Source organism: Scardinius erythrophthalmus, assembly GCF_964197995.2.
Source record: "Scardinius erythrophthalmus genome assembly, chromosome: 2".
Lineage (NCBI taxonomy): Eukaryota > Metazoa > Chordata > Actinopteri > Cypriniformes > Leuciscidae > Scardinius > Scardinius erythrophthalmus.
Window position 1 is genome coordinate 27345900 of NC_138222.1, and position 23048 is coordinate 27368947.

The 23048-nt window shown below is 39.9% G+C and overlaps 1 protein-coding gene across 3 annotated transcripts in view; it reads right to left on the bottom strand.

The window, feature by feature from the left end:
* Positions 1 to 269: 269 nt before the first annotated feature.
* The window catches only part of nhsl2 (NHS-like 2), a 73935-nt gene continuing 51156 nt past the window's right edge, over positions 270 to 23048 (bottom strand). The window contains exons 2-8 of one of the 3 annotated variants that reach the window (XM_081358763.1): positions 15152 to 15304; positions 10227 to 10369; positions 9543 to 9732; positions 7753 to 7890; positions 4953 to 7448; positions 4691 to 4838; positions 270 to 3532 (exon numbers count right to left, since the gene is read on the bottom strand). In XM_081358763.1, the coding sequence (XP_081214889.1) occupies positions 3211 to 3532; positions 4691 to 4838; positions 4953 to 7448; positions 7753 to 7890; positions 9543 to 9732; positions 10227 to 10369; positions 15152 to 15304 (3590 nt within the window). In that variant the 3' untranslated portion in view covers positions 270 to 3210. The remainder of the gene's footprint in view (positions 3533 to 4690; positions 4839 to 4952; positions 7449 to 7752; positions 7891 to 9542; positions 9733 to 10226; positions 10370 to 15151; positions 15305 to 23048) is intronic. The other 2 variants (XM_081358764.1, XM_081358765.1) reach the window with 2 other exon arrangements.

The following is a 23048-nucleotide window of genomic DNA, read 5'->3' on the forward strand; positions in this document are numbered from 1 at the left end:
GAAACGGAGAGTAAAAATAAACCCACAAGGGGGCAATATTGCTCAGGTTTCTCATAATGGACGTCATTACATAAGTTTGTTGTAGAATTACTAATAGAATGTATTGTGTGCTTCTCAGTTTGGAAGGGAACTCTGATCCAAGACTTCAAATATGGAAAATGACTGAAAATAAACTGAAAATCAGTTATGGATAAAATAAAAAAACGAATGTGTGTATGTCGTGTATGTGTGCAAATAAATAGAAAAAGAACTCCACAACTGCAAAGGACTGTTATGCAAGAAAAATAATTTATTTTAATGATATACCTTTTACCACATAGGCAAGACATACTGCAGCTGATTAGAGATCCCACAGCAACCTTCATTTCTGCTGGAGGGTGAGGTCTATAATATGCAAATTTTAAAATGTCTTTCCAAGGAAAAAAATAACAAAAATATAATTTTCATTGAGGAACCTTCCCATCCTGTCTTTTTTTCTCTCTCTCTTCCCAAAGAACAAGGGCAATCTGTAATTTTTAAAGCTTTTCCCATTCAATCTGGCAATGCGTGATGCGGGGAGTTGTCAACTTGCGATGACAAGAATTGATTAAAAGTAGTTGGTTTCACTTGACATGGTTGTTAACAAACTTGTTCAGGACTCCCTTTTTTTCTCCCTTAGTTGGCACATTTCACTCTGTATACCAAAATGTGATTCAGAATGAACCCCTATCGGTTATGCGAGGAAAAAGGAGATGAGCAGAAAATGGCTTGAGTGAAGTCAGTGAAACTCTCTTGTGTCATTTTTTCATGTCAGTTTGTCAAACGCTACTAATGTGATTATAATAAAAGTATGTCTCTCCAATGGATACTTGTCTCCCCTCCATGGGATTTACATTACTGATGCACAGGGCTTCTAACAGTCCACTAAGGTACATTTCTCTATTTTGTTTTGCCTCTTCTCCTTCCACTGTTCCTCTGCATGTACCTGTGAGAGTACTGTTGACATTGATAGGGTTAAGCACAGAGTACACAAGAGTAGTGATAAATATCATAGTAGTAAATCCTAAAAAGAGTAAAAGAAACTCTGCATACCTCTACGGAAGTGCAATACCAAGGCATTTAAAAACACAGAGGCTTCACGCCAGAGTACAAGGCAAATAAACACTGGTTGTCTGACTTTTTTTTTTTCATTCACTAAATATTTAAAACAAGAGTCACACACTATTTTAATGTGGTGGTATTCTGTCTCTTTTTTCACGTTATGCTTTTCATATTGTCGGAATACCTGAACGACTAGTCTGAGAAGATGAATATCAAGAGTTAGAACAGATTTTTGCCAAGCATTTCCTCTCCTGGACTGCTGAGGGCGCTCTGGCTCAATAGCACCAGGTTTCTGTCCATTGTCTGATTGGGAGCCAGAAGAACAGTCACATGAGGAAGGGAAGCTTCATTCGGAATGGTAAGAAGAAGCAATCTCTGAAGTTTCAGTCTCTGCCGCTGCCTGTTGTAGATCCTCGGTCTGCAGTAGTCTGCAAAATTCCCTTAAAGTAGGATGGTGGTCAGTTACCACAGATGACCTACTCAAGTTCTTGAGTAAATTACCACAAGTGATCAAAGTCTGCAAAGTTTTTGTGCATTCAAACATCGATCTACAATCCGGTCTTGCAGTTGCACGGAGGGCAACCATTAAAAAAGTATTTTCTACTATGTTCTTTTTGGTCAAAAATTGAATCTAAACATAAAGTGTTGAGCTCTGCCACACCCTTTCTTAACATTCACAGGCGTTTACTGCCAGTGCGGACAGAAGGGCAGGTTTGATTCAGCTTTGATGCATAGTCTGAAATGGACATAAAGTGAGAAGCTTTATACTTGGGTTTGAATGATTCTGTCTTGTAAGATGATCTGGAATTTTGGTATTTAGAGCTGTCTAATTTTCTGGGGGGAACAAAATGTGGGGGCAAGAATGAGAGCTGTATGAATCCTGTCATCTTTCACCGTCATAGGCCTTGGCAAATCTCGTCCCTGATACTTTGTGTGTTGATGAGTAAAATATCTGTGAAGAGATTATACACTTTGACCAGTAGCCATGATGGGTTTGAGTTGCAAAGAAACCCCTGAGAGATTTGACACAATGTACGGCCAGCACCAAACCAATGACTCTGTGGTAACGCTTACTTGCCCCTCTTCTGTAGCCCAGTGTCCTCTCCTTTGTCTCCCACTTCCTGTGTTATTCCCTCATTCTGTACCGTCCTCAAATGTTCTTTTCTAAGGTATGTTTTGTCTATGTCAATTTTGATTTGTTGTATATTGGGCACAATCATAGCTATATGCTGTCTGTTTACACTTCTGGTAGTGTGGGAAGATCGTTAGATGTGTGTTCATGTGTATTGCATGATGATGGTTCAATTTGACCACTTCAATCCATTGTGTGCTGTGAGCTTATAAAATAATAGGCAGTTTCCCAAGAATTGTCACAGATATGGACAGTTTTGTGTCCCTTGCGTCTTTGATCAAGCAGTTACATTTTCGTATATATATATATATATATATATATATATATATATATATATTTATATGTCGTATACATAGTTTTGTACAGATTAAATAAACTCAAGAAGACATTTATATGGCCTTTCATATCTTTTGAAAAAATAACACCGAAAAAGAAACAAGGGAAAATAACAAATATAGCTTTTTGTCATGTAAACTAGTTCCTGTACTGGTGAAAGTGCTTCATTTTTTAGGGGTACCAGACCTTGCTTACAACCTCTGTGGAATGTTCAGGACTCATGTCATACACTCCTCTCTCTGTGCGAGTTTGTGCAGTCTTTTAAAACACAATTATCCTACTAAGACACTTTCTAGTCCACCACTGAAATGGGCAGAGCAGGCTTTGGCCTCAAATATAGGCTGGGCTCCTAAAATAGTGAACAGTCTTGAAAATATTTCTTGATGCAGTTTCCATTCAAGAGTTTCATTCGTATTTCCAAAATAGCAGATTTCTACGGCAGAATTTTGTGTCAGTGGTGGGTTCAGTTTCCTTTAATACTGACTATACTCCTCAACAATCTTACATCATCAGTGTGATCCCCTTGTCTGAAAGCAACAACTCAAACCCACTTACTTTCCTTCAGCATGAGGTCTTTGTAAATTAAACCGTTTAGATGGGCAGTGGAGCATTGGGAAAACCAGCCATATTGATAGCCAGCATGTGGTTCTCGACAAGTGGAATCACTGGTCCTGCTGAGCTGGTTTTGATGTGTTTGTCACGCTCCCATCTGGTTGTGACTGAGAGAACTCAGTGACTCGTCGTGCCAAGGGGTTTGTGCTCTTCAGCAACTCCATGGCAGAAACTCGGGTCCCGCTGCTGGCTTTGCTGCTCCTCTTCTGGAGAAGAGCCATAAAGTTTTCATTTCGTGAGCTTGACCTAGGAGTGGTCCCGAGGCCCAGAGTTCGGAGGTCTGTGCTACTGCTTTTCACGGGTGAGACCAGACACTGCCTACTTCCAAAAGAATCTGTTGGTTCCTTGCGACCTAGAACTTTCCTCTTTGACCTGGGAAAGCCAGAACAATACAAATGTTTTGTGAAAGTTTACACCAGGGTTCCTCAAATCTGGCACTGGAGCGCCACTGCCCCGCAGAGCTTATCTTCAACCCTAATCGAAGACTCATGAGCAAGCTCAGTTACTAAAAATTATAGGTAGGCGAGTTTGATCAGGGCTTGAACAAATCTCTGCCAGGTAGTGGCCATCCAGGGCCAGATTTGAGGAACCCTGGTTTACACTGGCATATGCTGTGTATCCCAGTGATACAGTATTTGATATATTTTCACAGGGTTTATGATGGTGTCAAAATTGGCTGGGTGATTAATCAAATTGTATTTCAGATTTCAATTTTGGATATAATAAAAATTGTTTAATGCACTAATTTTATCATATAAATATAAATTATGCACCCCTTTCACATATAGCTGTGCACTTTCGTCCTTCCCAAAAAGGTCAAACTTAACAAACAAATCAGTATAGCTGTCAGTAATGTATTGTCGTAAAATGCAGTCTATTAAACCACGAAAGAGAAATCAATTGAGTACTCGAACACTTAGATATAGGCTGCGTTCTGTGTGTGTACCTTGAGACGAAGCAAAACACAAAAAGTAAAGTATACTTTGGGCTTCGAGTTTGAGCCTAAATAGTCAAATACCCACAGAAATATGTCTTGGAAAAAATTGTTTCCAGCTAAACATAGTTATATCATTATAAATATTATACTTGTTATTAATTATTTCCACATGGGTAGAAATAGTACTTTGTAGAAGAAAGAAATAATAAAACCTAAATAGTCAAAACAGTCTCTCCGAAACACATCCAGTATATAAACTGTAAAAAGTAAAAAAAAATTGTGAATAGTTCTAATAAATCTTTAATTGACGAAGATGATTTAAATTAGATGGTTTCACAAGATGACTTTTATATAATGATCAGGAATTTTTAAATGTATAACAAAGATAATGTGCAGCTATCAATTCACATGTGACATTGATGAATAAAGTCATTTTATTTCAGTAGGACAGGGAAAATTAAGTTGTGACCACTGCAATAGTAGACCATATCCGCATGTATGTTCATTATGCCAGATTACACCAAACTGTGAGTAACTTTGATCAGACAGAAATAGTTAAATGAATCAGTGTGAATGTTAAACAAATTCTGTACCTGTGAATGATGGTGAAGAGGTCCTCAGTGGTATGAGTTGTGGGTGTGTGGCCAGATACATCGTCGTCTGTTTCCTCAGTAATGTGTAGTTCGGTCTTGTCAACTGCAGAGTTGTTCTCTTCCAATATTTCTGTTTCTGCATAAGTTTCTGTGGAGCAGCATTTTTAAAAGAACACAAATTAAACCACAAATTGGCTATATCTAAATAAAACAGTGTTTGTTTAAATTAACATCTTAACTGAAAATGTAAAAAGTGTTTAACCTTTTACTGTCAATGCTGGAGGTGTCTCTCTTTCCGTAATTTGTTGAAAACCTGAATCTTTTGAACTATTCTCTTCAACTACCACATCATTCTCCTGATTTTCAAAGGTCTCATAACTTTCAGAATATGTATGGTTTCCATGTAAAATTAGCTTTGCAGGATCATCTTGATCTTCATCTTTAAGCAAATCTCCCTCAATCTCAGATGCTGATGGACTTGTAGGTGACTGGGAGATGCTATTGGAAAGTAGAGTTTGCCTCTCTGCCCCGCCATTGGTCTGGCTGCTTGGTGAGGGCAGAAGAAGGACATTGGGTTTTTTGGGCACTGGAGGAGGTACCTTAGGCTTTCTTTTGTCTAATTCTGCTAAACAGGATATTGTCATTCTACTTGGAAGGGTCTTACTTTTGTCCTCTCTCTCTGGGCTACTTGGGGATGGAAGATCTTCCTCAATGGGAATCCCATGCTCCAGGTCAAACTCGGGGAGAGGAGGTACATAGCTGCGGAGTGGCTCTTGAGGGGCTATTGCAGATGTGCTGAGTGATGACTGAGCTGGTCGTTTAGGTTTGGGCTTTCTTACAACCATGTAGATGTTACCCACAGGCATGGGTCGGTCAACAGGGGAAGATGGAGGAGATTCGGGTGCCAGAGGGGAGGATGAGGGAGATTTAAGCATCAAATTCATTGGTCGTTTAGGTAGAGGCGGCTTCATTGCAACTGGTGGCTTTGACTGTTTTGTGTTAGAGGGGGTGATAGGAGGGCTGAGATCTCGAATTTGCTCTTCCTCTATAATGTCAGAAGAGCCATCAGGACTGTCCTCAAGTTCTGAGCGGCTTACTGAACGAAGGCGGATGTTTCGCAAGTCTGTTGTGGTCACCATAGGCAGAGAAGACTGACTGGGGCTCAGTTTACCTGGTTTGTTGGCTGTAGATGTGTCAGAATGGCGTCGGCTGGCTTTAGGCTTGGGTTTGACAGAGGACAAATCCAGTTGAGAGTTTGCAGGTAGTTCAAATGAAAGACGTGACCGTGATTTATCCTTTGCAGAAGCTGGGAGGGAAGATTTCCGCTCTGGAATCTTTGGCCGCATCTTGCAGCCAACTGGAGAAGGTCCAGTGATGAGGGTGTTTGATATAGTTGGGGTTGGAGTTTCAGACTGGCTTGAGTAGCCACTGGATGGAGACATGAGACATGGGGGCTTAAAGGGGGATACCTTAGTCTCAGCCTCAATTGAGAGCTGGGATGGAGATGTGGCTCGTGAGGTTGAAGGTGAATTCAGGGATTCTGAGCTGCCCCGCACCTTCATGCACTCAATCACTGTGGTACCTGTGGCTGTGCTTGAACCTGACAGTGAGCGGTAGGGATCATTGTTGGACTTCCACTCATTGAGCGGCCAGTGAGGAGAAAACCCAAGCTCTGTTTCCCTGTCAGCCGGCTGAGAAATATCAGAAGATGTCTCCAAACTACTGTGGGCTTGATCTGTGTCGTCCTCAGGTTTGGCAATCAGGAACTCAGGCACGAATGAATCTTGAATATGGTGATCTCGAGGGATAAAGAGACTCTTGGGTCTGCCATCCCTGAAGCGCCCTTCACTGTGGTAGGAGCCCATTCCTCCAACCTCTGATAGGTTTTTCATCAGGGATACACTACGTACTGGAGGTGGTGGCTTTTTCTTAGATTTCTTTAGTGAGATACTGCGTGAGCGTGACCTCAGTCGACTATCTGGAAGAAAGTCTGAACCTGTGGTCACAGAGACGTTATCAATGCTCGTGCTATCCTCCGAGCTATTACTCTGATATAGCAGGGCATAATTCTCACCCTCTGGAACGACAGGGACAGCCTCACCTGGGGAACATATATTATCTGCTGAGCAAAATGATCCAGAGTCTGTTGGTGTTGAAAGTGAACGTTCACGGAACCTGAATATATTGGATCGGGCTGATCTCTTCTCCTGCTCACTTTTGGTATTTCCCGTGACTGCAGTGGAAGCTGCCCCCTCAGTGTCATTCCGTTTCCCTATGGCAACCCCACTGCCCTGTGTGAACACACTGTACACCCGGTGCCCACATGGTTCCGAGATGGAGGTGAAAGAACTGGAGTGTGACCCTGAGCTCATGGAGAGGCCTGAACTGGTCTGGGATGGACAGATTAGACCACCTCCTTCACCTCCAGGTGTTAACATTCCAGTTTTAGATATTGGCTGCTTAGAAGCAGAGCTCGTAACCAAAGCATAGTTGTAGGAGTCATTCCAGGAAGGAGAGAAAGTGGAACCTTTTGGGCCATTCCAGGAGGGACTTGGGCACATCAGAGTGGCATGATCCATCATGCATGATGGGGTCTTCGGGGATGGGGGAACACTGTACTCCAGGTCGCTCTGGGTCTTCCGAAGGGGAATATGCTGTTGGCCCGTGTTTTCGGTGGTGGGCTCTAAAGATCTGGGTTGAGAGGATCCAGGGGAACAGGCACCTTGTATTAGATCAACAGCAAGAATTTTGCTGTCACCTAAAGACAAAATAGTTTAAAAGAGTAGTTTAAAAAGAGAATTTAGTCCTTCATTCTTAGATAAGCAGAATTTTTGTAAAGATTCTGAAAGATGCATTTCAATCAGAACATTGTTAGCTAAAATAAATTACAATCTGTGTGACAGTTTGTCAAAGCTTCTGTGTGGCTGTAACAAACATTAGATTTTAGATTTACAAATTACTCTAGATACAAGTCATTGGTCAGTGCCCATTGTCCTTTTCCTGTTTATTTCTTTTTGCACTCTAAACCCTGTCAGTAACTTGCCTAACTTCCTGTTAGTCACCTTGGCAGTGCAGCGTGACATCAGGGCCTGCAACCACACTCCTCGGGCGGCGAACGGTTTTTGGGTTGACCGCTGAATCAGTTCTAAAGGGGGCCCGCAGTTCGCTGTGCCGTGCGGAGTGCTTATCAAAGCTCTGGCCTGAGGCAAGATATGAGATACCAGCTGTCAGTCTAACTGACAGTCTTCAGTCAGATATTTTTTTATTTTTATGAATTATTTTTATGACCTTAAAATGGTTGCATAAAAGCTACATTATTCTATACATGTTATGACTGGGCTGAAAAACATTAGCCATGACCGCGTAATCAGACCTGAGTATGCAATGACAAGCATTTTGGTAAATTTATGAAGAAAAAAGTATATTATGGATAAAAGTAATAGCCAACATGAAATAGATGGTTAGCTGGACACTTGATCATGGTGCCAGATTGATCTGGAGAAATGAAATCAGACAATGGACACTGGATAATACATCAAAACAACAGCTGTGCATTGACTAAGGACTACCCAATGGAAGATCTATGTAACTTTTTTTCCTTTCTGTGGGATAATACACTACTGATGTGTTTTCAAGAACTGCATTGGACTGGGTGTTTAATCATTTTAAACACCCGGTGCATGAGGGAGTGCTGTGATAAATGGTCCACCATTCTACAATGATGAAAGGAACTGAACATAATGTGCTAATTAAGCCCATTTCTCCCTATGTTTTTTACATGGATACCCCTTTTGTTTCTCAGAAAACAGCTCTCCGAAAACACCCAATGAAACCTCATTTGCTCCCAACACATGAGCTGGCTTCATTCATGAAAATACCAACAAAAAGGAGGTGAAAAAAAATCTTTCTTTCTCCATCCCTGTTGCTCCCACCCATCGGCTTGAATTCTCTCTCTCTCTCTCTCTCTCTCTCTCTCTCTCTCTCTCTCTTTCTCTCTCTCTCTCATTCACTTTTTGTCTGTCTCTCACTCTATGCAGCTTTTTCTGCACCTCCTAGCTAAGCGAAGGAGGGAGAGCTGCATGTTGCCATGGCAACAGCTACCTGTTCATTATCTTTAGCGGGTGAAGAACAGCACCACTTTGGGAATCAGACTCCAGGCTGCCTAAGCACAGCATTATCTGTGTCTTATGGATCCAACCAACTCTTCACTGTGTCCAGGCCAGAGAGGGGAACAAGAAGATAGTCAAGAGGGAGATTTAGAGAGATGGGTGTGGGACAGCTGAGACAGAGAGAGGGGGAAGGAGAGCAAGAGCAGCACTCCAACAAGAGCTTTAAACAAAACAAAAAATAGGGTGAAAGTTTGAGAAAGGAGCAAATGCTTTAACATTTAAAGTACATATAAAATGTGAATGCAAGCAATCTTATCTGATGCGTAAACCCTTAGGAAAGAGAGCATTAGAACTAAGAAATGGGGTTGCCTGTGATGTTGATGATAATATGATTTGCAAGACCAAAAACATCCAGAACTATTTCAAGCGACCTAGGACTTTCTTACTGGGGGATACACTATTGTTCAGTCTATGTCATGCTTGAGTTTCTTTCCCAAATTGTACAGAACATCAGCTGTACACAATTGAACAAAATCATACTCAATAATATACACTCATTCCATTAAAAAAGCCAACTTTAATACAGCTAATAAAATGAGGAAATGTTGTAAAACATTTAGCAACAAAGTTCTTAACATAACACATCAATGACACCTTCAAACAGGCCGGATTTGTTAGACTCTAAAAAGACTTTAAAAACATACAGATATACTCAACATGACAGTATTCCAAGTCACCTTTACCTGTGATCTCAATGGGTACAAGGTGAGCTGGAGTATGTCGGCCCAGGTACCAGCGAGGTTTCTCTGCAACAGCTGGACTCAGTGAGGAATTCCAGCCAAGAAGGGACTTCTCTGAACAGCAGGGGGTTGGGTCCTGCGCCCGAACCCCTAAAGTTGTAGTCTCATCCTCACACACCTGCTTATTTGCAGGCTAAAGAGAGAAATAATTTGTATTTGTAATGAATTATGTAATTATTCAAATGCTTAACCATTTCTGAATATGGATTTTGAGGTTTATTAAGTATAATATACTTAAGTATTAAGTATAAATCTGTATGTATAGCAGAATTTGTAAATCTGGTACTAACGAATGGCAATTCATAATTAATTAATTCATATTAATAAATAAGTTATTTTATATTCAAACACTGAATTTGGGATATTATAATTTTTTAGTAAATGATTTTGCAGGATTTTTAAACTACTGTTTGTTTACGGACTCAAACCCACACTCAGAGAAGCCTGTAGCTGTTTCCACTCAGGGGACAAACCACATCTAATTAGATTTGCAAACTTTATACAAAACATTAATGCTTTTTCAGCAAACAAATGAGTTTGTTGGTGGCACACAAGTCAGAATACAGTGACCTCAAAATGCTCAGTAAAACCCTACTTTTACTGTAAGAGCTAAAAAGAAAGCATTACCACAAAAACGAACTCCGTCTTCTTGTTGTTGAGTGAGGAAGGGGATCTGCTGAGAGTGGTTGACGTGTCCTCCGAGCTCTGAGAGGAAGGGTGTCTGAATGTCTGTCCTGTCACTCTGTTATCATACAACTGCTCCTCAAAATCTGAGTAGACACAGACACAACATTCTAGTTTTAAAGGTAGCAGCCAACAGCACTAAGACACACTGAAATCAATTAATGAAATCTCTCTCACTCTTTGTCAGAAATGTTCCCTAGGGCTCTTGTAAACAAAATGATTACCATTGCATTCATTCCAAGGACTCCCCTCACAAGACCCCACCCCATTCTTGTAGCCATTTTAATCCCCCAAAACATTCTCTTTCACCCCTCCCACTATATACTCAAACACACACACACACACACACACAAAAACACTGTCCTTCACTTATCCAAGTCTCTATCCTTTACAGATCAGTAACTGTGTACTGGTTTGGCTATTCTCGTGAGAGCTGAACTTTCACAAATGTCTTCAAATGTCAAATAGGGCAGACTGGCTTGTGAGGACATTTAAGTTGTCCTCCACTTGAAAGGCTCATAAATCGGCTGATTTAAATCTAAAAATGTCCACAGGATTCTGTAAGGGTTAGGTTGAGGGGTAAGGTAAGAGTAAATGTTATCTTCAGTATAACATGTTACTGTTAGTATAAAAAGCATTCAGTCTATCAATAATAGTCCTCAATAATATGGTCTGTGTGTGTTTGGGGGGTGGATGGGGTGGATGGGGGGGTTATCCCTCTTGTTCCGAACTGGGATGCCGCACTCTTAGACTTGGGGTTGCCTAGCAATGGTGGGCTGTCTAAGACAATGGCATACCTCCGGAGTCAACAATAGCCCCAAGCCCCAAGTTTAGCCTCGTTGAGTAGAGTCCTCTTCACATGCTGGGACAGAGCAGAACAGAGCACACAGCTGAAATCCTAAACCTCCACTAAAATGAGAGTGAGACTGCAGCAAAACTACAGCCTACAGCTGTGCATTGCCACATGCACAACTTTTGAATATGTGTTGGAATTTTATTTATCATGCCAAATGAAGTGAGTTCTATTCCAGGAATGATACTTGACCAGATGGCTTTCAAATTGCCACACTAATGAGATACACAGAAAGACAATCCTGCAGTTAGCCTTAGACCTCAAGTTACTCAGGGAAACACTTGTGCTGAATGCACTGCAAAGATTGATGGACCAAACCATGTAATATGATGTGTAAAATCCCATGGAAAGCAAAGTGATATATAAAAAAGAGGGTTGTGTTATGGAATACGTTATGACTATTAGTTTCCTGCAGCTGTAACAAGACCAACTTCTGCAAACACTGGCCAACATGCAAAGCATTCTACTCACAAACCACACAGCGAATTCCTCTTTAATATACATAACTAACCTCACTTTTCCAAACGCTCTGCTATATTAAAGTAATAACCTTCCCACTGTATCTTCACTACCATTCAAGTTTAAAGAATAATTTTATTCAGCAAGGATGCATTACATCAATCAAATTGATAGTAAAGACTTTTATATTGTTTTTAAATAAATAAATTCAAATACACACTGCTATTTTTGTTTACCGGTACTTTTTATTAATCAAAGAATCCTAAAAAGATATCACAGTTTCCAAAAAATATTAAGCAGCACAACTGTTTTCAACATTGATAATAATAAGAAATATTTATTGAGCAGCAAATAAGCATATTAGAATGATTTCACTGTGACACTGAAGGCACTGGAAAATTCAGCTTTGCAAATTATATAATTAAAATAGAAAAAAAGTTCCTTTAAGTTGTAATAATTTACTTATTACAGAGACTTCTTTCTTCTAACTTTTGAACGGTATTGTGATCTTAAATAGTTCAGCAAAGTTGATCATGTTAAATTTAGATATATGCACAGTGTTAGAAATGCCATGGATGCAGCTATGCATTCATGGAAAGTCATACTAAAGTAAGTTCCAACCAAGAGAGAAGAAAGTTAACTAGATAGAGAGTCAGAACTCACCAAAACAGTGGTTGGATCACACAAGCCTCTGTGGAAGGGTAGGCTTCAAAGACCATATTAAAACTTCAAAGATGATGTATGGGAGAGGGTACCAGAAGCAACTGGGAGAATGAGTTTGCGTGTGTGTGAGAAGAGAAGGTATTTCATTCAAACACAACCTCCCCTCCCCTGACCTGATCTTGGGTCAGTCAGTAAAACTAATGGGACTCAAAAATCTCCATTCTTATCAGCCAATCAAATGGCTCGCCTAGACAAGATGCCAACCACTCAAGCGTGTATGAGTGGTCATGAATGACCTCAAAACATCGCCTAACAAGATGCTCACTGAAAACCAACCATTTATTAAATATGGGTCACTCCTTGTCTTGTGTATGCAGTAGAGGAGTGGAAGAGGTCAAGAGCAACAATGCCCCTTTTCTTGTCAATTTGGGCAGTTTGTGTCTGGTCTATTTTCCATTTGGTCTTTGTTTCTCATTCATAATTGAACACAAATCAATTATAATATAATACAATAATTTTTATGAAATTATAAATAGTTGAACATGCAACAAAAAAGATCAAAGCAACCAACTATATCAATATACAAATGTATCACTGGCACATATTCATAGTCAACAAGATAAGCTGCCAATTAGCCTTTAGATATAATGTGACTTACTTTTGCAACTAATTGAGCTTTCCGAAACAAGTCCTGTGTTTACTACATGTTGTCCGAATTTCATTGTTCTCAAAGTTGCATCTTATACCTGCTACAGATTTTTAGCGATTTCAGCAATCCTATAAGATCTTTACAAATCGCACTGTATGACTAGCCTGGGTTTCCCCATGCTGCCTTGAGCGCAGCGCGATTTTATTCACACTGCTAGGCAGCCTGGACACCATGGACCAGATTTTCGCCTCAGCGAGGGGACCAATCACAGAACGGGGAGGGAGCAGCAAGACGATGACGACGTCTATGTGACACACCGAAGCAGTTTGTTTATATCTATGGATCCAACATGGCAGCAGACGTGAAGTTGCCTTTCGATGCAGCCTTAGATAGTGTTCTAAGTAGTTTAGAACGCAAGTTTATTTCGTCTTTTTCCTCGTCGAATTTTTGTCGCTCTACATACGTCATCTGGTATAATTGAAACGATTGGCTATAAGCTACGTACAGGCGCATTTGATAGACATTCGTAGCGCCCAATAAACGGCTCTGGGCATTCGTAAATCACGCCTCAAATACGAGAAAATGAACATGTGGTTCCCAGACCACGTCTCAATGAGAAAGAGGTCTGACGTTAGCCAGGCTACTGTACGACATGGATCTAATAAACTTGAGTAGGACATGTTATGTAGACTGTACGACAATGACAACTATTGAATCGTAGACTACGACGCAAGTTAGTATAGAAGAATAAAACGTCATCAGCATGCGCTACTGGTAAACAAATAAAGCAAGATGAATCACACTTTGGCAAATTGTGGTTTTTATGTGCGCAAAAAAAAAGAAAAAAAAAAGAGTAAGCAAAAGAGGAGAATATGGACGCGGTCATGGCTAGGGAGAAGAGGCCAACTTGGCATAACAATTTTGTAAATGGAGGTAAGTAGTTTTAAGTTTTAGCACCATGTCACATTGATCAATATGCCATTTCATGTTGCAGTTTTATTGGCTATTCAGTAGACATAGGTTGTAGCACCCAATACACTTTAAGATAATCACTGTCAGAAAATGATCGCAGGCTATCTTTAGTTGCAAGACCGTGACAACGGCCATTTTTGATTCTCTCTGTACGATGTAGGACCACCGCTTAGGATCCACGACCACAGAAATCGCCACGATTGGTCAACTTTTGTCTTGGACAGCCCAAAATTGTACAATGTGTACACCCCTCAATGTCTATGGTGGTTATGGCCTAACAGAATATCTTCCTTATGCCTTCCTTACCGCTTAGGAGCCACGACCACAGAAATCATCACGATTGGTCAACTTTCGTCTTGGACAGCCCAAAATTGTACAATGTGTTCACTTCTTTCTGTGGTCGTGGCTCCTGAGCGGTAAGGAAGGCATAAGGAAGATATTATGTCAGGCCGTAACCACCATTGACATTGAGGGGGAGACGTTTCCCTCAATATTCAGACATTTAAGTTGTTCAGACACTGACTATTCAATGCCTGAATAGTCAATCAATGGGTTTCTTAGTCTTAAACTTTTCTTGCTCCCCCCAGTCTTCACATTTGGCTACATCCTTGAATGGCAGACAGGCATATGCAATGGCAAATTGCTGTTTATGCACATTGCACAGTGCCACACATTAATAAAACACTGACCACCCACTCACTGTTGTTTAAGCAACAGCTGCCCAGTCGATCTGATTTTAAACCAGAATAGCATCTCATACCTCACAGAAACATTAATAGCTGACATTAAACAAGAAAGAGATAAAAGGGGGAAATTCAACCATGTACAGTCACACACACACACACACACACACACACACACACACACACACACACACACACACACACACACACACAGCGACAGGAGTTAAGAGCATTGACATATTCATTCAGCGAACGATAAAGCCAAAAGAGAAAGGGAGACAAATGGAAATGAATCTAATGGATCATAAGGAAGGACGTATTAGAAGTCAGAAATAGAGGGGGAATGATGGGAGATGAGGGGAGGGAAAACATGAGGATGCTCGGAGGAAAAGAAAAACAAATAGTGCCTCTCTTACACGCACTGGGAAACACAGAATGGGAATGGATGTGGAAGATATTCGCAGACAGCATGCATGCAAGGCAAAGCAAAACACACACCCACAAAAACAAAACGAAAACACACAGGCAGATCCAGGCAGGCAGGGACGATCGTGGCACCGAAACACACAGACGAAGCTGACTCTCCTACCTTGAAGCAGACTCTGTAGGTTCAGCTGAGCCTCCTGGTGCAGTTCCTGCACACACTCCGGCCTACTCCACGAGCCGAACACATTCACATGCTGTTGCCATGACGATTGGAAGTGGGCCGTTCGTTTGCTCTCCGAGTCCAAGTTGGTGGCGGCTGGCAGAGAGAGAGACAGAGGGAGGGGAGAAGAACAAGAGATACAGATAGAAGGAGGAAGTGAGAGCAAGAGAAAAGGAGAGAGAGAGATGCGGAGAGGAGGGAGGAGAGAAAAAAGATACATAAATAAAAACTGATACAATTTGCATATATTTTTATATATTTGCCTACTACGGCAGCAGAGAGGTGGAGACATCCAACGAAGCAACCGCACACTAGATTTGCGATCTTGTAATCATGACAATTAATTCATTACAAACCTATAATTCATTACAAACCAAACCTCTTATACTGGAGACCCAACAGAAAGAGCATACGTTGATAGAGCGAACAATGTTTTTTCTCTTTTGGTTATGGTAGAATCAGTTTCAGAATGTTTTTTTTTTTCCAGCTGATCAACGATTAAAGCACTGTCAGTCAATCAGAATCCACAGACTTTAAAGAACTCAAGCATTTAATAATAAACTAAACATTATCGTCTTTTGTTGTGGATGCTAATACAGTTATCGTTATAGTTATCTGACCAGAGTTAGGTTTGACTGCTTAGAATAATTTGTTTACATATTACATAATTATAGACACCTGAAATATCTAGTTCAGTCATGAAACTCTAGAGGGCGCAAGCTGATTGGTCCTTACATGCAGTCTTCAAGCAATCACACCATTACCACATGGCAAAAGCTGATTGGCCTCTGCTAACCCTGCAGCCAATAAGATTGCTTGCTCAACATTTAAATAGTCTGGTATATTGTTTACTGTAATGGCGCTTTTCCACTGCATGGTACAGCTCGGTACGGCTCACTTTTGGGGGGGTTTCCACTGTGTATAGTACCTAGTACCTGGTACTTTTTTTTAGTACCACCTCAGTTAAGGCTCCAAGCGAGCCGTACCGATACTAAAATGTGATGTGTAAACACTGCAGATCACTGATTGGTCAGAGAGAATCATCACTAACAGCATCATTGGATTTGGCACAACTATAACGATCAGTCTATAATCCCACCCACTTTGAAGCGGTACTAACTGCAGTGGAAAAGCAAACCGAGCCAAAGTAAAGCGAACCGAGCCATACCATGCCGTTGAAAAGCACCATAAGCTAGTCCTGCAGCGTGCCATCAGATCATCTGAAACCCTCCACCTCCCCCAGCTCCACCTGCCTATCTGTTACAGGATTTATGTATGTCTATTTAAGCAGCAGCAACATATTATACATGCTCACAGCAGCATGTCTACGTACTTGCTCTGAGGCAGCAGCATAGTAGAACTAGTCTGCAAAGACCAAATACATTAACATGTAATATTCAATAACATGCTATTTGAACTCTGAAACTTATTTTGGTAAACAAAAAAGAATCAGAATAAAAGATTACATTGTGACTGATAGACATGTCACACAGTAAGGTTTTAATGCAATGGTGAGGGCAAAATGATTCATACATTTTTTATACTTTTAAAATCCTGCATACCAACAACACATCTTTATTTAAAGCTTACTGCCAGAGAGCAGAGAGATAGAAAAAGACACTGATGAAAAAGGACGCTCACTTATCTCCCAAGAGGTTAACTGAGCACACTTAATTACAACTTCAGCACTAGTTCTCCAAGAGGAAATTAATATGCTATTTTTTCCTCTTACGCAACTCTGACTGATCTTCAAAGCATAAAGATTGATGGAATTCAAAGCAAAGTCAACATGAGCATCAGGACAAACAGAAGGGGCTATATACACACACACACAAAAAAATGGTGTATAAACAATTTTCACTCAAAAATGGCTAGTAAACCTCACAATGAATTACAAAGAAATAGCAAGTAAAACATTCTATTAAAATATGAAAATTATGTATAAAGACTGTTTTCTTGTAAAACACACTCTAATAATGTTTTTAATGTTTTTTTGTTTTTTGTTTTTACATAGATTTTTATTTATTTATGACGGTGTAAAATAAGAAAGGTTAGCCTGGGCTGATGTTCTAGAAGTCATTCACGGTAAGTCTTCTGTCTGGATCAGACACAATACTTTTAAGATACAAACCTAGGCTCAGCCAACCTACATGTACATTTGATTTTGGGCTATCAGTAAAATACAATCAATCCACAGAAAAAAAACAAAAAAAACCAACTGACTCCTAATTACTTCCGTAGTGGTGCAACCGCAGTAAGATTAAGGAAACAATCTCATGTCAAAGGTGTAAAATCTTTCCATGTTTCCATTTCCTGAACTCCCCTGTACTCAGTCACATGCATGCTACGCTTAATTAGCCCACTGTTCTCACCTTCATTGGCGGATGATTAATGTGCATGAGCTGAATCTTTGAACTACAGGACATTAAACATGGCATGATGTCTCTACATGACGACTCTAATGACAGAAGCTATTTTTTTGAGAAACTACTTGGCTTTTTCACATGCAGAAATAGCATGTCATGCAGGCCATAATGATCACGCTGTGCTGATTCAAAGCATATTCTGTATATTTGGGTTTTACTAGGCCTGTCTCCAGAAACTCTAAATAATGTATTCGTTTCTCATGTTTGTTTGCTCTTCTAAGTGGCATATCCAGCTAAAAGAAGACAACGGCCAAGATAAACAAAGAGAAACGACCAGGCTGCTGCTGTTACCCACTTCAACATTTATAGGTATTTTGTCTCAACTCTTCTCATTGTCATTGTGCAGAATGTATCCGGAGGATATTTGCTGGTACAACATCACATAAACAGCACATAAAGTGCCTAAAGTTGAGAAGACTTTGTAACTAAAGCCTTACAAACCCAGAGAAGAAAATCGTCAGTAATCTCACATACAGTATTGCCTTCATCTAGGGTTTCAGAAGAGATCTCAACAAGATCTCAAACTGTGCTCTCAGACCTGCCAAATTTAGCGGCAGACAAAATATTTTTTAGTTTGAACTTAAATAGTTTTCATCAAATTCTTCAACTCTATAATTTTAATATATGTCCAATATCTACAATATATGTATTTTAATATATGTCTTGTGGTATTTAACAAAATTAATATTTCAATAAGACAATATCCCTCTCCTGAGAGATAGGTGTAAACATTTATACTATAATTAAAGGGATAGTTCACCCAAGAGTGAGGGGAATTAAAATAAATGTTCATAGTGTTTATAATGTGGTAAACGTTTCATTTTATTTACTGGTATTTTATATTATCCTTAGGCCTGGTTTCACAGACAGGGCTTAGATTAAGCCAGGATTAGGCCTTCAATTAAGACATTTAAGTAGCTTTCATAAACGTGCCTTAGAAAAAAAAATACTGGTGTGCATCTTGAGACAAAATAAAGTTGCTTTTACTTAAAACAACTCAAACATGCATTTTAGTCTGGGTTAGCTTAAGCCTTGTCTGTGAAACCGGCCAATAATGTAATAATAACGTGACTTATTCACCGATGCGACTCACCCTCATGTTGTTCCTAACGCAAAAGTATTTCATTCATCGTCAAAGCCTAAGTTGAGTTATTTTGAATAAAATCGATAGGATTTGAGCAGTTTAATCTAAGTCTTTTAAAAAGAAAAGATCGCTTTATTTGATGAACAGATTTAATTTGGCTTATATTCGTATTTAATCACTGATCAATGAGCATTCATAGAGCACATCACATGTGGTAAACGGAAGCTAAACCGTGCTTGCTTGACGTGCTTACATTTAAATAATGACAGTGATGAAGTCATAGTTGCAATCATATTGACGAAGAAAACATGATAAGGGCATTATTGACTTGGTAATCAGCCAATAAGCTCTCATGCATCTTATCTTTCTTCCCTCACATCCACAGCATATTTTGAAGCTTGAAGAGAATGTGTAGCTATTGGACAGTGTTCCTTTTATACACTATTTTCTCATATTTCATAATATGCACTCAGATTTTTTTTTTGGAATCCCTGCCTCCCTTCTCAAACACCCCTTGGTTATATACACATAAGCTAATAAATTGTGCATAAAATTGAGATTGACTTCCATTAAATATTCTCTACTTGGCCAATGCTGGGAGCTTTGATGAGTGGTTCCCTTTTTATTCAGATGTTCTCATGATTTTATCCCAAGCTTGACTGGGCTCTTTACTACACACATGTGTTTAGAAACATGATGATAGAAGCTTGCACATATCCAATATGAGTAAAGAAGAATACACTTGTAAAAGGGTGTTAGAGTCCCTCACCAACCCGTATCGGCTCACACAATTTTCTCACATACACGCAGGAATCAAATTGTGTTTTTGCTCTGTGATCGTACGGAGAGTGCTGCCAAAAGCAATTACTCTCACAGGATAATTGTAGTGGCATGAATCCCAATCCAAACTCTCTCTCTACCTTTACCCAATCTTTCCCTCTTTTCTTTCACTGATGTGTGAGATTGAAGCCTTTCCACACCGTTAAGCAGGACTAGAGCTCTTGATGGGTTTTTTACTGGGTGCACATTGAGAATGTACATAGCAGCACCGAACGTGAGGCGATAGTGATCTAAAAATGTCCGACGGAGTTAAGGGAAGGTTCATGACAACATCACCACCACACCTGGACAAGCACCAATAAGAAGCTGTGAAACACTGCAGTGAATGAAGGTGATTTACACCAGCAGATGGTGTGTACGAGACAAAAACAATCTCAGTCCTCAAAGTGATCGTATAAAACAGACGCTCAATTAATTAAATCGATCAGCAAATGATGAAAACACTAACATCCACTTTCAGCTGCCACATCTGCACAGAAACATTCAGCTGAGGTTTGGAAACTACGATGCCAAGTGTGAAATCAACACATAAAGCATAAGCCAGGCTCACATCCAGCAGTACATGGACACAGCTCATATTTATGGAAATGTGTCTCTCTGTTGTCTTTCTCTCCAAGGTAACTGTATGTACAGTGTGATGGAGAAGCTGTGAGCACAGACAGAGTGAAAAATGTGGATATTGGATCTCTATATCTTTCTACTATTTAAAGACCAAGCTCTCTTTTCTTTCCTGTGTTGATGCATTTTCTCTTGAAATAGGAAGATGGGCAAGACATATCAAAGCTGTACCTGGGACGAAAGCAATGAAAACACTTTCAAAATGAATTTCAGCCACTTCATTTTTAGTCCAAGTAACTAAATTATGTACAAGAGTTTACGCAACTGAAGGCACACAAACAAACCACAATTTGCTACTTGTTATTGTAAAAGGCAATCTTCTTATACTAGAGAGTGATTTATTGAGCAAAATTGTACAAGTCATCAAATTTTATGTCTGTGTTCCCAGAGGAGAAAGGGGCCATTCACACACATGTTTAAACACAGACAAACACACACACACACGATGCAGGGTAGTGTAATAAAATGTCTAGAGACATGTCCGTTGCCATTGGTCAAAGCATTGCAGTGAACTGCAAAAAATGCGTTCTGTTTGTATGGCCCGAAAGACAAAAGTGAAATTTATCAACTTTTGTCACGCTTTGCAGCAGGGTGTAACCTAGCGTATAGATTAACTCAAAGCTAGCAGACATGGACTAACATTTTAAATGTCAAAGGGTCTGGGTCATGGATGTTGAATAGAATAGGATGGATGGATGGATGGATGGATGTAGAATAGGATGGAGGGATGAATGTATAATAGAATAGGATGGAGGGATGAATGTATAATAGAATTGGATGGAGGGATGAATGTATAATAGAATTGGATGGATGGATGGATGGATGGATGGATGGATGGAGAATACAATAGGATGGATGGATGGATGGATGGATGGATGGATGGATGGATGTCGAATAGAATTGGATGGATGGATGGATAGAATTGGATGGATGGATGCATAGATGGATGGATGTAGAATAAAATAGGATGGATGGATGGATGGATGTAGAATAGCATAGTATGGATGGATGGATGAATAGAATAGAATTGAATGGATTGATGGATGGATGTATAATAGAATTGGATGGATGGATGTAGAATAAAATAGCATAGTATGGATGGATGTAGAATAGAATTGAATGGATTGATGGATGGATGTATAATAGAATTGGATGGATGGATGTAGAATAAAATAGGATGGATGGATGATATAAAATAGAATATGATGAAAGGATGTAGAATAGTATGGATGGATGGATAATAGAATTGGATGGATGGATGGATGGATGGATGTAGAATAGAATAGGGTGGATGGATGTAGAATAGAATGATATGGATGGATGGATGGATGGATGGATGGGTGTAGAATAGAATGATATGGATGGATGGATGGATGTAGAATAGAATGATATGGATGGATGGATGCAGAATAGAATAGGATGGATGGATGTAGAATATGATGGATAGATGGATGATGTATGTAGAATTGGGTGGATGATGTAGAATAGAATAAGATGGATGGATGGATGGATGCATGTATGATCCATCCATAGATGGATGTAGAATAGAATGGGATGGCTGGATGGATGTAGAATAGATTGGGATGGATGAATGTAGAATAGAATAGAATAGGATGGATGGATGTAGAAGAGTATAGGATGGATGGATCCTGTAGAATAGAATTGGATGGATGGATGTAGGATAGAATGGGATGGATGGATGGACGGACGGACATACACAGAATTGAATAGAATAGAATGGGATGGATGAATGTAGAATAGAATAGAATAGGATGGATGGATGTAGAATAGTATAGGATGGATGGATCCTGTAGAATAGAATTGGATGGATGGATGTAGAATAGGATGGATGGATGGATGGACTCTCACACACAATAGAGGTATCATTTTCTCATGGCCACAATCTCACCACGCGAGTTAGCACACACAGGTTCCATGACACTTCCTCCATTCCACATGTTTTCCACAGAAACACGGCACTGAGTGTTGTGAGGCTGTGATGTGTTTGCATATGCTGCAGTGTTGCTCCCAGCAGTGCTGACTGAAGTGACTGCCGCTTCCTCTGCACTGCTTCAACCCTCCCCGTCTGTTTCCTCCGGTGCCAGTGAGCGTGTGTGAGCGACAAGTGCTGAAAGACAGACTATTAGTGAAAGTGTGTCTATGTGTCAGTATGTCTGATAAACAGACATGCACAAGCTCACACACTTCCCAAAGAGGAAGTGTGCGGAGGAAAGGAAATGTGACCACTGGCCTTCTGGAGTTAATCTTTCCCTGGTCCTCCTCTCATCCTCTCCAATACTCTACCCCTCATGTACCCTTCGGCCTTATCCATCTACTCATGTTCCTCTGAACATAAAGAGTACAAACTATCTTGCAGATGAGTCCCAAATGTGGTTGCATTATTCATAAGAGTGAAGATTAGACAGGCATTGCAAAACACTTTGACAAGAGGCTACAGCACTGAATGGAGAAGCTATTTTTCTCTGTTTATTGACAGAATAAAATGCAGTGATTCATTTTTATTAGGCCTGACCTTTATTCAAAATTACACATGGCTGCAGTGCGTTTGTGCACAACAAAGAAACAGATTATGAATATAATGATTGTTTTTAAATATTTTTCTAATATAATATAATGAATGTTGACAGTCAGTCAGAATCCACCCAACTTTAAAGAGCTAAAGCATTTAAAGTGGCAGATGACATAACTGCAGCATATAAAAAGAAGCTTGTCGTCCATTGGTGTGGCCACTAAAATAGTTCTCATTGTAGTTACCGTTCTCGGTGTGCACAAGTCTTTACTGCATAAACTGTACTTATACCTTTATTTCTGCATATTAAATGTGCACTATGGAAACTTTTGGTGTGTAAAA